Source organism: Rutilus rutilus (genome assembly GCF_951802725.1).
Source record: "Rutilus rutilus genome assembly, chromosome: 23".
Taxonomy (NCBI): Eukaryota; Metazoa; Chordata; class Actinopteri; order Cypriniformes; family Leuciscidae; genus Rutilus; species Rutilus rutilus.
In genome coordinates this window covers 28696493-28712479 of record NC_140233.1, presented here as the reverse complement: position 1 = coordinate 28712479, position 15987 = coordinate 28696493, and the positions used below count along the sequence as shown (strand labels likewise).

At 36.6% G+C, this 15987-nt stretch overlaps 1 protein-coding gene across 1 annotated transcript in view; it reads right to left on the bottom strand.

The window, feature by feature from the left end:
- Positions 1-644: 644 nt before the first annotated feature.
- LOC311282744 (stonustoxin subunit beta-like) overlaps positions 645-15987 on the bottom strand; it is a 50919-nt gene continuing 35576 nt past the window's right edge. Inside the window, exons 4-5 of the mRNA XM_084396762.1 lie at positions 3908-5187; positions 645-3583 (exon numbers count right to left, since the gene is read on the bottom strand). Coding sequence (XP_084252888.1) covers positions 3950-5187 — 1238 coding nt within the window. The 3' untranslated portion in view covers positions 645-3583; positions 3908-3949. The remainder of the gene's footprint in view (positions 3584-3907; positions 5188-15987) is intronic.

Below are 15987 nucleotides of genomic sequence, written 5' to 3'. Positions count from 1 at the left end.
AAGTAATATTGACAAACTATATATTATTTGAAAGCTTACAATCTCTAGTTTTCATATTTGGTTAAATATTTTCGTATTTAAAAAAAAAAAATACAGAGGAGTACTAATTTATCAATTTGCAACAAGAATATTTCCTATTAATTAGGTGTGTCTAGGCCTTTATTTTAAAATAGCAATAAACATGAAAAATCATGAAAGATTGGTAGAAACCACCCATACTACTTCTGAATAGGATGTCTACTTCATAAATTGTATGAAAATGATGGAAATAAATGGTTCAGATCACTCAAAATGGAGGCGCCCTTATATGGTCAGTAAGGAAGCTTGACTGTCCATCTAGTGAAAAAGTTTGGTACTGCGCCCCAAATAAAATCTTACTGAAAGCTTTTTTTTTTCTTTTTTTTTTTTTTACATTGTACATTTTCATAAACTCAAACTTATATAACTTTTTTCCTGTTTCACTTTCATAATTTATTTCACTTCTACAATAATCTGGCAAATGTCTTCTTTAAAACAAGACCAAAGGTCTATATTCCAAAGCATTCTTCCATTACAACCATTTAAGTTTGGATAGTGATTTTCATGTCTATGCGGAAATAATATAATGATTAAGTAATAAAATGAAAAGCCAGAAGTGGTTTGTTATAATAATCAACATTTATTAACTTGTTTTAAAGTTACATTGATAACAATGTCTATTAAAAGCCTTAAATGTGAACTCTGACCAACAGGTTATACAGAACAGAGCTTACAGGTTATACAGAAGGTTATACAGGTTATACAACAGGTTATACAGAACAGAACTTATCTTTAGATAAGACTTTTGGTAACATTTTACAATGAGGTTTCATTAATTGATGTTAGTTAATTTACACACATTAACTAACAATGAGCAATACATTTGTTACAGTATTTACTAATCTTTGTTAACGATAGTTCATAACACTTATATTGTAAGCTTGGAACCATTAAATAATATTAACAACTTTAGGTAACTTTTGATTTTAATAATGTATTAGGGTTAGGGTTAGAGATGTATTATGTAAAATGTAAATGTAATAATGTAATAAGTATTTTATAATGTAAATGTAAAATGTTAAAATGTAACTGTAGTAAATTAAATCAACTGAGAATAATAATAGATTTACAAGTACTTTTTATTGTTAACAACTAAAACTATTGTAAAGTATTACCAGTTTGTTTAAATCATGGTAAGTTATTAGGAAGCGGCACAGATTGGCAAGCATAAGAGTCCATTATATGTAATTATACCATGGGCTGTTTAAATACTCGATTCTGATTGGCTGGAAGGTGTGCAGTAAAACCGTTTAATGCACAGGTAGTTCCAGTCAGTTTGATTACAGTTCGAAATTAATCCGCTACATTGGTAACCATAGTAACACAGATACACTTGCAAGCAGAGTGAGAGACGCATATGAAAATGTTTAGGTAGGCTAAATGGATGATTTTTGCATATCGTTTAATTTGTTTCAGTGTTCCCTGTCATTCATAAATAATTGTAATAAATCCATTAAAGAATCATTAAGTTAGCTATATGCTTAAGCAACGAGGGGACTGTAGCTGCTAGACTTTAAAGAAGAGACGCACACAGGTAACTCGCGTACGCATCTCTCTCTCTCTCTCTCTCTCTCTCTCTGTTCCTTCTCCTTCAGTTCTCTGTCTCTCTCTTTTAATAATGAATTTAAATAAATGTGAATTAATTCAAATAAAAGCAATCCGATGGCTCTACTTTATTTAAAGCGGACGGAGTGCAAGAACTGACGAGCCTTAACTTAAGAAATAACTGTCATTTTTACACGTCTGTTAAAAAATTACACTGTAAACATCAGTTACAGCTTTAACTTACTCCGCTTCGCGTCGGGTGGTTCTTCGCCTCTACGTCGTGCATTAAAATCCTTTAATGCATGGCTAGCCGTGGATTATCCCTTACTTAAAATCAATAGCAGAAGACAATATCAGAACAAACACACTTAAAGCAGAACTATAACAGCTGTGTGTTGTGCTTTCCATTAATATTTGCATAGAGTACTTCTCTAAATACAGGGGTGCAAACACATGTATGGTCAAAAAAGAGAGAGGTAATCGAAGCCCTCGTCCCGCGGCAAATATCCAGATACTACATTGCCACCATCCCCAACCCACCCCTATAGGCACATAGAGTCAAATGAAATTTAGAAAAACTATCTTGCACTTCTTCTTGCTTTACTGCTACTTCCTGAAAACAATTTCACCTGATGATTTGAATAGCTCTTTTTGTAAAGAATTAATAATTCTAGGATGATTGGGGTAATTGTGTAGGGTAGGCCTAGTGCATCTGCATAGAAACTAATAAACAAAATACAAGCATATATAAATACAATAAAACACAAATACACGAGAAATAAAGCAGTGCTTTATGTTTTTCAGGTAAATTAACTGTATTAAGTATTAATACAGTTTATCTTTTGACAAAACGTGATTTTTCTCTTTCTCTTTTGTTGTTTGATTAACTTTTGTGACACAAACAGCTGCAGGTATATTGGGTGCTGTCCCTTTAACACGAATGCACACATCTAATACCGGTAACTAATTACCATAGACAGTAAAAGGTAATGACACGCATCCGTTTTATTTTGACTGCGTTTACGGGGACACTCGTTGAGACGGACACTGGCTTATTTTTTCGTGCACATGTCTGTTCAAACACAAATAGATAAGAAAGAAAAGGGAATTCGGTGTTGACGAACTTCACGTGCTGTCTGCGACTGCATGGCTCTGTGCGCCGACACAGACCATCTACATTTGGATGTTAAACATAATATATATAAAGCCGATACAGCAAAGACAACGTCGGCAGTATTGACAGCAAAATAGGCTACAGAATATCTCGTTCTGTAACGTTAGGCCTATTGACAGGATTTTGTCTGAAAACTTCCAACACTCTTGCGTGTCGCGTGAAAAATAGGCGTCGGTTGCGGTTCTATTTGTAGCACGCGTTTCGGCGCGGCTCGAGAAGTGTGTGTGTCACGCAGGCACTGTGCTCTAACACAAGCTCTAACCAGTTAACATGAGAGCCGACATAAAAACGGACACTCCACGCCGCACAGAGAGAAATGTGATGCAGTGGCAGATCCAGAGTGAGACAGAAATACTAGTGGTTCACGCTAGAGCACATACTGCTGGTTTAGCGCGCAGTGTTCTGATTCGCTTATTTTCTATTTACTTGTTGGTGGACGCAATTCAGAATTACTGTTGGTTAAATTATACACCCCCCCCCCCTCCTCCTCCCTAAAAAAACTCTTCGGATCTGCACGATTCACACAAGTCACCCAAACTGACGTGAAAAAAGCGGGAGGCGCCGAAAAGCGCGCTGTTTGCACCCCTGTAAATAGAAACACACTATGGAAAAGTAAAAAGAAGTACCACTAAAACCCAAACAGAAATACATAAGCAAACACTATAAGTAAAATTCCACTAAATACCGATACTCGAAAAGATGTTGTCCAGTTCCCCACACTAAACAAGATTTCAGATTTTGAGGGACGACAGGAACGGTTGTTGTGTTTGTCTTTTCTCATATTATCTGAAAAGCAAGAGAGACACACAGTTGTTTAAATCCTGATATCCTAAACTATTTAAACAAACAAAACTATCACACAGAAAAGGTTGAAATCAAATTAAGGTGAAATGTGACTTTATTAATATTACAGATTATTAGTTTTAATATTACACATTTTTTACATTTTCTTTAGTGAAATTTTGAATTCATGATGCTTTAAAAACACTGACAATCCCGATTGAAGAAAAAATGTCAAATAATAGAATTAAATAAAATGACCCATTATTTCTACATGTTAAAGAAAAACAAAGCTTCAATCTGAAATATATATTATCATCCGGCGCTTACCAATGTAAAACTGGAAAATACACATTTCTTCAGTATATTCTCTCAGTAGTAGGATGCTTCTTCTTCCTCAGTGAATATAGCTTTTACAGCATCTGTAATCATCTTGATTTTCACTGGAGGAGCAGCGGGCAGAATGGCAAGCAACTCTCGATCGATCTTTTCTAGTCTTGCAGTGCTCTTCTTGTCAAACTCCTCTTTATTCTTCAGGACAAGCTTTAAGATGCCTTCCTGTGCCTCATCACAGCCCTCCTGGAGCTTATGTCGCTCAAACTCAACTTCTGGCTTACTCGTATCCATGGTCATCAGTTTGCTCAGTGAACTGACACGGTCCATCAGGTACTTGTTGGAAATCTCTGTGTATGTTCCAGAGATCATATGGACAAGACTAGCAATGTTACTGGCTTGGAAGGCTTGAGTGTACAGCAGATCTTTTGAGAAGAGCTTTGCATTGTAGGAGAGTTTTTGTGTTTTCTCGGATGTTGAGACAAAGTCTGTGAGAGTTGTGCTCAGGATTTTCAGAATGTAGGAAACCATTTGAAAGAAGTGTGCCATCTTCTCCCACTGCTCCTTCACTCTCCCCATGGCCTCCATTCCTTTGAACAGCATTTTTATGGTAGTATTGAAGTTGATCTCTTTCGGTTTATAATTTCCCATAGTGCATTTGTGCATTTCAGCTGACTTCTTTCTCAGTTTGGCCTCTTCTAGTTTCATCTGGATTGCTTCCATCTCTTCCCCATAAAAGTGCTCTGCATTCACACACACTTGTAACAGCTCGTGGATGGTGTTGATGACATCACTAAAACGCTCTTCAGTTGTTTCAGACAACCTCAGACATTTATCTGCAGTGACGTCGATATTTTTCAGCTGATCAGGAAGAAGTGCTTTGATAACTTCATCATCACCTTGGAACAGAATCTTCACAGCTGTCTTCATGTAATCTGGAACCTTGGCAGTGTGGAGGCGAATCAGTTTCATGTTCTTATGGGCCTCATTAAATGCCCCCCAAAGAGAGATACACACTTGCATGAGGCAAGCGCGGAAGGAATCAGGGTGTTTAATGTATTTGTAGCCTCCTATGGGGGGATTTTTATTGATGGAGAAATCTGTTGAGGACGAGATGAACACCAGCTCTCCCAGGATGGCTACTGAAAGCGGGGCTGGAGTCAGATACTCTTCCCAGAAGGCAAAGGGCTTCATCATGAGTTTGGTTTGGTTCCTCATGTCCTCAGCAGTGGTAAGGCTTTGGGTTTTCTTTGCAATGCTATTCATGGCTTCCATTTCTGCAAAACAAACAAACAAACAAACAAACAAACAAATAAATAAGGGTACAACGGAGCTAAATGTGACTCGGGGTAAAAGGTGTATTTGATTTTATTTTCCTCTTGATCACTAATCTAGGCTGCGTTTCCCGAAACCTTCTTAACTCTAGGCCGTTCTTAGGTTTTACCTTAAGCTGTACCTTATCGTTAATACGTGTTTCCCGAAACATTCTTAGTTAAGTATACCTTCTGTAAGTCATACGTTCAGAAGGTTGGTCTCTTAGCTTTACCTTATCACTGTTAACAGCTGGCCACCATTAAAAAAAAATAATACATCTTTACATCTCAGTATATTATATGAATATAGTCCTGAAGTTAATTGTTCAAGACGATAATTCAAGTGTTTTCATGCACAGAATAAAATTATAATTACACTGATTGTTGTTAGCTTTTTAATTATTAACCAAAGGTACATCAGCTGGCAAACTATTATGCACTAAAGGCTTAGGAGTCTATTTAAAGGGAATGATTGTGAACGATTGCTCAAACTATGACAGCGATACAGTGAATAGTTGTGCTATAGTCCATGGAGCCCTTTCATTTACCACACACACACTGAGGCACGCATAACGCTCGCGATGTTTTCAGCCTCTATGAGGACATTAATGCACTTCATCAACACAGCCGCTCTGAGTCACTTCAGCAGCATTTTAGCTTCATTTGAGAAAAACTATCGTCATATCATAAAACACAGAGAGACGGCACAGCAACCCGTCAAAATAAAAGTTTGGTTTAACCTTCGAAGAAAGTTTTGCTTAAATCATTACATTTTAAATAATTGGTTATAACAATTTAATTAAACCATTAAAATGGAATCAAGAAAAAACTTTTGGGAGATGCGAGAGTGAAGTAGTCATTAACAGGCAGCCATGGTGAACGCAGTAACCGGAAGACGCAGTAGCCAACACTGCTTCAGCAAGTTTTCACGGCTACTTCCGGCGTTCTATTGTAATGCGATAAAGGCCTATTCATAATTATTTTACTTACAACCTGCTAATGCCCCACTGAGGGCTAGGTTTAGGGGTGCAGGTTCAGGCTTGCTTTTCACATCATACAAATTTGTACGCAATTCCAACTTTGTAAAACACTTTCTTGTGAGATCAGGTTCGCCCTGTTGGTACATGCTGTAACTACACCATATGCATATGGTTGCAAAAAAATAATAATTTATATTTAATTATATTATAGTAAATGTTTTACCAGTGGCAGATTTGTTTTTTGGGGTACTTAAATTTAAGTTAAGTTAACTTTATACTTTTCCTGTCTCTAGAGTGATTAGTCAGATATCTGCCTCAAAACACCTGCAAAACTGAACACCCGTGAGCAAAATCACACACTTCCAGGTGCTCTGCGTCATCTGAGCAACTGCCATTGAGATTAACAGGAATGCTAATGGTGAAGCCATACTGTATAGGAATCTGAGATAACAATATCAATGTAACCCATCACACACACACATATATGTACATTTACTCTCCACTTTACACATAAAGGCTGGTGTTCATTTGTCATCCATCATTACTTCCTAGATTTCAAAGTGAATGGAGACACTAAGAGAGGGAAAGTCAGATAAAGAGGTAAAGTGGGAGTGAGGAACACTGGATTGGTGTCAGTTAGCAGAAGCTCTGTAGACTGAAGCCCTGAATCAACAACATCTGTGTCTTGTAAAGCAGCACTAAGTAGGATTTTTTACCTTCAAATAATGTTTCCAAAATCGTTTCAGTGGTTCAAGTCGTGACAGGGTGAAAGGCATTTATGCCTCCGCTTTGCGGTCCTTTATCTGGCATATCCACGCTATGTAAGATTGCCAGATCGGGTCGTGTTTCTGTAGTTCTAATGAGACATAAGAAAACTACAAATTTGACTTGCTTGACGGCAAGCGTTACAGTTGCCGGTGCTGGATAAACAGCGAGCGTGTGTGTGCAACAGTAGGATACTGTAGGCTAAATTATTTACGACAGCGGTAATAGACAATTCCGCTTCCAACCTGTAGGGCGACCGCAGAGGAAAAGTTCCTTGGTGTTGCTTTAAAAGCAACATGATGATCACACACACAAAGCAATGTTGTGAGAGCAACAACCGATCTATCAATACATATTGATCAATCCACCTTCACTTGTTTTAACTGCATCACATGGCAACTATAAAGATGTATAGTTCCGCAAAGGAAGTCGTCATACAAAATGGCCATTCAGTATGACTTTTAAAAAATCTGTTTGAAGTGTAAATAGGTTTTAGGATACATTGCAACTTATAAACTAGTGTGGGGAATTGTGTTATTTTAGGAACGGTTCATATAGATTTTTGCAACTGGTGTTTTTTTACTTGCTTGCACCCCACTGAATACAAAACAACCTGTTTCCAATTTTTTTCTTAATTTTTAGTGCCAAAATTCAAGATGGCAGACAATATATGCAGAAAAATCACAGAAAATAAAATATATAATCTTTTCACTTCTATAAAGGCTTTAAAATGGTAAAATTTTTGATGAATGTATTCCTAATAAGGCAGACAAGTGAGACCCAGACTATTTAAAAAAAATATTTATTGGATCATTTGCCAAAAAAAAAAAAATAAATAAATAAAAATCTGAAAAAAATCTGCATTTTGTTTTATTGAAGAGTTCAACAAAACAGTCAGTCATTGTTACTCAAGTATTTATCCTCATCACTCTCAGTCACTGTCACTGTCTGACTTTTCAACATTGGTGCATGTCTTCTCAGTATGGCAAGCCGTTTTAACTTTTATTCATTTCCAGGATATGAATTCTTGATATCAACAATTCAATTTTCACTAGTTAAAACGATAGTTATTGATATCAGAAATGAGATTTCTACTAGTAACAATGGCAATTTTTGATATCAGGAATTACATTTCCACTAGTAACAATGCTAATCCTTGATATCAGCATTTACATCACTAGTTAATAACCCCTCTGGGCTTCTTCGGTCAAAAACGGACGAAAACTTTTATATTTTAATTTAAAAAAAACAAAAAAAAAACTTTTGTTGTATTAGCTATGTGAACACACAAAAAAAATCATGGACATGATTCGGATATGTTAAAGGGGCGTAAAAAAAATAGTCACACTTAGCTTCCTCCCGGTCAAAAATGACCGACATGAATGGTGAATGGTAAATACGAAAAAATCTGAAAACTCAGAGAAACTTTTGGTGGTACAAACTACAAATCAGAAAAAAAGTGCACAGCAATAAAGGAGTGACACTCTAAAACATCAAGAGTGCAAATATGGTAATAAGGTAGGAGGAAAATAATTTTTTAGTGAAGTCCCCCTACATGTTAGCTGCATCTGGATAAAAAAATAAATACTTTTAGGATAAAGGAATCAAAAGTTACAGCATTTGGAAAAGAGAGAGCCTTTTTGTACAGTCTTTGACACCCCCTCATGGGCAATTTTTTCTCCATGAAGAATATCTTGTCATAAAAGCAATAGATTATGTTAATTTTGGGCTCATTTTAATTGTAATAATATGCTGTAAAAAAATTAAGTGCCATTTTCAATTATCTGAGAATGTTTCATGAGCTGTATGATGTTTTTGACACATTGCAGTACATTATTTTATAGATTATGAAAAAAAAGAAATTCTATTTATCAGCAAATAACTCAGCAATACTTAAGAGTTTTTCAAAGTGGATCTAAGCTTTCAAATGACATCAACTTTGTGTTAATCAAGGCAAGATTTTTGAAAAATATGGTAATGAATATTTTCGCAGCTAGGTGGCGCCTGCTGGCGGTACACTTGGTTTTAGAGGGATTACTCAGCACTCGTTAGGAGTTAATAAATGTAATTAGATGCATTAAAAAGCTGAGATACTAGGCTTTAAAATGATATATAATTTGTGAATTTATGAATATAATAGAAATATAATCTTTGATATCAATAATTACATTGTTACTAGTAAAAATGGTAATTACTGATATCAATAATTAAATTGTCACTAGTTGAAATGTCTATTCTTGATTAGGGATGCTCCGATACCAGTTTTTTCAGAACTGATCCGATCCGATACCAGTGCAGTTTTTTTTTTAAATCAAGTCGAATTTCTGTAACTCTGTGTGTTGAACTGATGATCACTTTTTTGTGTTAAACACAATCTACTTAATACAGACTAGACAACTTAGTTATAAAGAAAAACAAATAAAAAAATGTATGATCATAATCTATGACAAACATGCTATTATAAACTAGATTAGTTGATAATTCATCAGTAAAATTTATTCTAGAAAAATCACAAGTGTAGTAATAAATCTGGTAAAACTTTAGACATTGCAATTTGTATTGTTGTAAAATACATTCATGAAAAACAAGATCAAAAAGATTTTAAAAATGTAGGCTAGCCTACTATAAAATTAAGATTTTTTTTTTTATAGCGCAGCAACATATGAAAGATAGGGCAGAACAAGAAAGTCTATTAATAATCTTTCATTGCGCAAAAGTATTATAATCGAAAGGCTCCAATACAGTGCGGCACAAAGCGCTTATGCACAACCCGTGTGCAGAATGATGCGCTCGAAGCAACACGAGTCACAGAGTCCACATTAAACACAGTTCAAAGCACTGAGGAAATACATATTGATGCGTAGTGTATTATACAATATCTATCTTTGCAATAGTTTATTTAGCCTTTTCTTTTAACAGTTTTAAATTTCAGTTACAGTGCGCGTGAAGAACAGTCATAGCGCTCTACTCCATTGAGATCCAACAGACACCCGGTAGAAAGTAACATGATTAAGGTACAGCAATACAGACCAGCAAGATAAAGTCATTTTATGCGAAACCATAGAACTTTATCTACAGATCAAGTACAATAATATTAAAATTGAATCATCTTGTTGAGAGTTTCATCGCGTAGACTGACGTAACCGAACGCGCTGTTTGAATGCTGGAGAATGATTGACAGCTGCAGTGGAGGAAAGAGTTTACATGAACTTGAATTTAACGACTTAAATATTCATTTCTACCTCATATTAGACTATTAAATGGCTTCTGAACACTTATGATATAGTGCACGAAAACTCTATAGTGCTTTATAATACATTTGTGCCTTTTGTGGGGCTTAACAATGACAGAATAGTAATACGCACAATATCGGATTTGGATCGGCTTTGTCTGATCGATACCCGATCCGGCCAAAATGGCAGTATCGGAGCCGATACCGATACTGAATATCGGATCGGCGCATCCCTATTCTTGATATCAACAATTGAATTGCTACTAGTAAAAATTTTCATTTTTGATATCTGAAAATGTATTTCTGATATCAATATAATTTCAGATATCTAAAATGTCTTTCTTACTAGTAACAATCACATTCATGATATCAGAAATTAACATTGTCACTAGTGAAAATGGAATTATTGATATCAAAAATGAACATTGTTACTAGTAGCAATTCAAATGTTGATATCAAGAATAGACATTTCAACTAGTGACAATTGAATTCTTGATATCAAAAATAAAGGTTTTTACTAGTAAGAATCGTATTTCTGATATGTGAAACTGGAATTTCAACAAGTAAGAAATTAATTCTTGATATCAACAATTGATTTTGGTCCGTGTAACGCTTTGCAGTTCTTTGTTCAATTTGAAATTTAATAATCAGAAATGAGAAAATGGCCCCTTTATTCGTTTTTTCATTTTTTCAAAAAAACGAAAAAACGAGATTTCGGCTTGATTTTTCGTTTTTTTGGTTCACAGACAAAAAATGAATAAATGACTTCAAAATTCGTTTTCCAGATCTGGGCGGCCTGACACGCCCCCTTCCGCCGATTGGTCAAGCAAATCTGAGCATGTGACGTTATCAGTTGTCGCTCAGGTCAGTTCAGGTCTGTTCAACAAAATAATAGTCCTCTACTATGGCTACAGATTCTTAAACTGTAGCCTACAGGGCAGGTCCTATTGGGCTTTCTTCTGTGCAACTTTACACGTTTCACATAAATCATTACATCAGAAATATTAATTATTAGTCTGCCACCAGCCTGTTTTATTTAGCTGTGTGTGGTGAAGCTGCGCTTGACAGCGCCGAGCGGGAGAGGCTCACTGACCAATGTCCAGTCAGCAGTCAGAACTTTTCTTTTAGACGCTCCGTTTTGAAACGGGATGGTGATTGCAAATACTGTAATGCGATTGCTGAGGGTGGCTACCGATGATGGTGAAATACATTTTTACTGAAACTGTAATCATATCCGCGACCCGCGAGAATGAGACAGATGATTGACAGGACGATAGCGGAGGCAATTAAAGGCGCAAGATAACTTATGTTAACAAAAACATAAATAAAAAAAAAGTGTTTAATATAAGTGACTTTGTCTTTGTTTTATTGTTTTTGTTGTTTTTAATCAAATAATTGTGAACCACAAACTGAGCCTTCGTTTTAAAGGGCAATTTCCAAATATATTTAATTTATTTGTTGGGCATTTTATAATACAGCATAAATAAAAACAAACACACGTAATATGTATGCCTATAGGCAAAACACCGCAGTTTTTTGGTTTTGTTTGTGTGAACTTTCATCCCCAACCATATTTCTTCATGCTCCACGCTCAGCACCCCTACTTCCCATGGTAGGCCTATATAATTAACATGTAAAATCTTTGGTATATGTAATCTATATGTAATATTTAAAAACACTTTACAGTGTGATGGAAATCAACTTTTCTTAAAGCGTGTTGTATACTGTAATAGACAATTGTCCTGCAGAATGATGAGGTTTTTTGTAAGAAAAACATTGCGAGCAAATGTCGAATTGTTGTTTAAAATATAAATCAACAATGTAAGAGGCTTTATAGGCTGTCTGATGAACTCTGTATGAACAAACACCCAGCTTTGCAGTATAGGTGGCACAGAAGCAGCATCTGACCCTGCATTTTTAGATGTACATTACACACTGTCTAATGCAGCTCAAAGGAGGCACTGTGAATTTGCATAGCAATTTCATTCTAAGCGGCCATTAAATGTGAAGTGACAACATGAAACACTACTTTCAATATATAAAAAAGCAAGTCAGCCTGATAATGATTGAATACCAATTTTCTCATTTAGGCTCACAATAAGCAGATTACATAATTATACCATGAAAAAAAATTTATATAGGCTATATGTGTGTGTGTGTGTGTGTGTGTGTGTGTGTGTGTGTGTGTGTGTGTGTGTGTGTGTGTGTGTGTGTGTGTGTGTGTGTGTGTGTAAAGGTATGTCACTTACTGGTGGAACCCAAACAGAAGTCCAGTTCTGGCTGTATAATCAAACATCAAACAATAAAAACGAGAAACAATGCATGCCATCAAGAACATTTATTGATTCCACAGGAACTTGATCCAGTTTCCCCCATTTTTACTAATAACTACTTTGTGTTAATTCAGAGAACAGTAAGGCAAACTATTAAGCATGAACTTGATGAACAGGATCAAATAACATTTTCAAAGCATTTTGGAACTCTTCTTGGTGGAAATTGACAGCACGTTCAAAAAGAGATGAAATGTCAGGATTCTGCATAGAAAACGTATGGAGTTCAATTGCCTTTGCAATATTTTGCATTTATATATTTTTGTATAGGCTATGGCTATTTTATAGTTTTCAGATGATGTATTGGCTTTCCAATGCCGTTGCCGTTGATGATAGGAGTATGCAAGTTTAGAACGCGTACAAACAGAGTCCATACAGACGAATGTAGATGCATAAAAAATGTCTCTTTATTGCTTGTGCTCCATTACACATGATCGCAAACTTACTGTGGCCTTTCCTTGTCCACATGCGCACCCAAAGCCATACCTTATGGACCGCGTACAACTCAAATCCACCCTACAAGCTACTCTGTCGTGCGGTCAAAAACTGTGTGCTTCCTAATCACCAACGCACACACCTGTTGCTCAGGGGATCTACTTATACACAGCACCACCCAGTGGACAAAATGTTACTATCCCAAAAAATGGCTCCTACAGATGATTTGATATAATTTAATTGATTAGTTTGTTAAATACACGTACTTTATCTGTTTGATTATTGTATTATATTTAATACAATATCTCTTAAGTTTAAACCATAAACGCATGCTCTCCATTCAAGTGGACATCTGAAAATCTCTTTGAAAAATTTGTAAAATGAAAAATAAAAAATAAAATCTTGTTTTCCATGCCCTAGAGCAATAAAAATACATAGGAAAAAAAAAATCCTGACTGAGGTTATCATAATTCATGCATGAAATGGTTAAACACTTTTTTTATTTATGTTTTGTTAACATAAGTTATCTAGCGCCTTTAATTGCCTCCGCTATCGTCCTGTCAATCATCTGTCTCATTCTCACGGGTCGCGGATATGATTACAGTTTCAGTAAAAATGTATTTCACCATCATCGGTAGCCACCCTCAGCCGATTGGCATTACAGTATTTGCAATCACCATCCCGTGGCAAAACGGAGCGTCTAAAAGAAAAGTTCTGACTGCTGACTGGACATTGGTCAGTGAGCCTCTCCCGCTCGGCGCTGTCAAGCGCAGCTTCACCACACACAGCTAAATAAAACAGGCTGGTGGCAGACTAATAATTAATATTTCTGATGTAATGATTTATGTGAAACGTGTAAAGTTGCACAGAAGAAAGCCCAATAGGACCTGCCCTGTAGGCTACAGTTTAAGAATCTGTAGCCATAGTAGAGGACTATTATTTTGTTGAACAGACCTGAACTGACCTGAGCGACAACTGATAACGTCACATGCTCAGATTTGCTTGACCAATCGGCGGAAGGGGGCGTGTCAGGCCGCCCAGATGTGGAAAACGAATTTTGAAGTCATTTATTCATTTTTTGTCTGTGAACCAAAAAAACGAAAAATCAAGCCGAAATCTCGTTTTTTCGTTTTTTTGAAAAAATGAAAAAACGAATAAAGGGGCCATTTTCTCATTTCTGATTATTAAATTTCAAATTGAACAAAGAACTGCAAAGCGTTACACGGACCGATTTTGAATGGCAGCCTATGGTGACATTTCACTAGTGAAAATGCAATTACAGATATCAAGAATTATAGTTTTTACTAGTTGAAATTCAATTGTTGATATCAAGAATTATAGTTTTTACTAGGTAAAATTCAATTGTTGATATCAAGAATTAATTTTTTTAATAGTTGAAATGTAATTCCTGATATCAAAAATTGCCATTGTTACTAGTAGAAACATTATTCCTGATATCAAGAATTATAATTTTAAAGTCCGCGTGAACCGGAAGTTGCAAACGACTTTTCTCCAGTGTTGTGACGTTTTTCCCAGTGAAAGGGAATATTGAACAGAGGGCAGGGTTTTACTCTAACGCTCCTCCTCTCCATCTCTCGCTCATAGCAGACTAACGGTTTGAGGAGTGGTTAAGCGTTTCCCAACCCAAGTCCTCAAAACTACGTCATCAGGGAAGGTCCTCCAATGCAGAGGGGAGGGGCATTTTCAGATTTTGATTAAAGATTACGAAGCCAAAACATTTTTTTGTGTGGATTGACTTGCATGGATGAATTGTTCACCACAAAACGATCAATTTAGGCAAACAAAGTAAATATGGTCAATTTTGATTTCATGTGGACTTTAACTATTGAAAATTTAATTGTTGATATATCAAGGATTCATATCCTGGAAATTAATAAAAGTTAAAACAGCTTGCCATACCACAGAGCCCTCACACCTGCAAAGTTGCGTGCATGGTAATTTGTTGCTCTTGCAAGAACACCTTCTACTGCATTGGCTGGCAAGACGAGCACTTCACAAGCTCCACAACAGCCTCTGGTGCTGGTGGAAGTTTTGACAGGACAGGTGCCCATTGCCCATCATCAATTTGCCTCCATCCCAGTGATAGTGCGTCAAGAATCTTTGGAGTAGGAGCTGTATCTTGTGCCCAAACATTTGCTTGCCAGTGTGCTCTCAGAATGTGCTCTGTAACTGCTCCTGAAGTGGGACATAGTCTTCCCACTCCCTGGTTGGGTTTTAGAGTTTTAAACATGTTCCACCGAAGGGCTTTAGCTGTTTCATAACCAGGTTTGAAGAGCTGACACATGAATTTCTCACATCCAGCTAACACGCCTGGAGATGGATGAGGACCTACACCAAGCCTACAAAGTGCATTAATGACATCATCATCTGTCTCCATGAATGACTTGAAACAAGAAACCTTTCCTTTCCCACAGATATGGCCTGTGGTATCGCAACCTGTGAGTGCATGTGCTGCTGCACGCTCTGGGCCAAGAGCCATGTAAATAGGTTGGAGTTGTATCTTTTCGTCGACGATCTCCAGTGCCCATATTAATGGGACTGTCTTTGTTGAGGTCTGGTACCCTGCGTAAGGCAAGCACCAAGACATCTGTGTCACATGTGTAGATATGTGGGGTTTTGCCAAAATGACTTACTGCTACTGCATACATGATCAGTAGAGTGTCCGCCTCTTCTTGTGAGCTCCTCATGCAGAAAAAAGCATGGCAGAAAAAAGCCAACCTCGTTCTCTACCTTGCTCATAAAGCTGTTGAACTATGTAAACTGTCAATTACAGTTCACACACACAAAGGTGTTATGGCATCAAAAGTTAACATGGTGAGCATGAGGAGCTCACAAGAAGAGGCGGACACTCTACTGATCATGTACGCAGCAGCATTACCAGGGTTCCATGCACTCACAGGTTGCGATACCACAGGCCATATCTGTGGGAAAGGAAAGGTTTCTTGTTTCAAGTCATTCATGGAGACAGATGATGTTGTCATTAATGCTGTTATGATCCGGC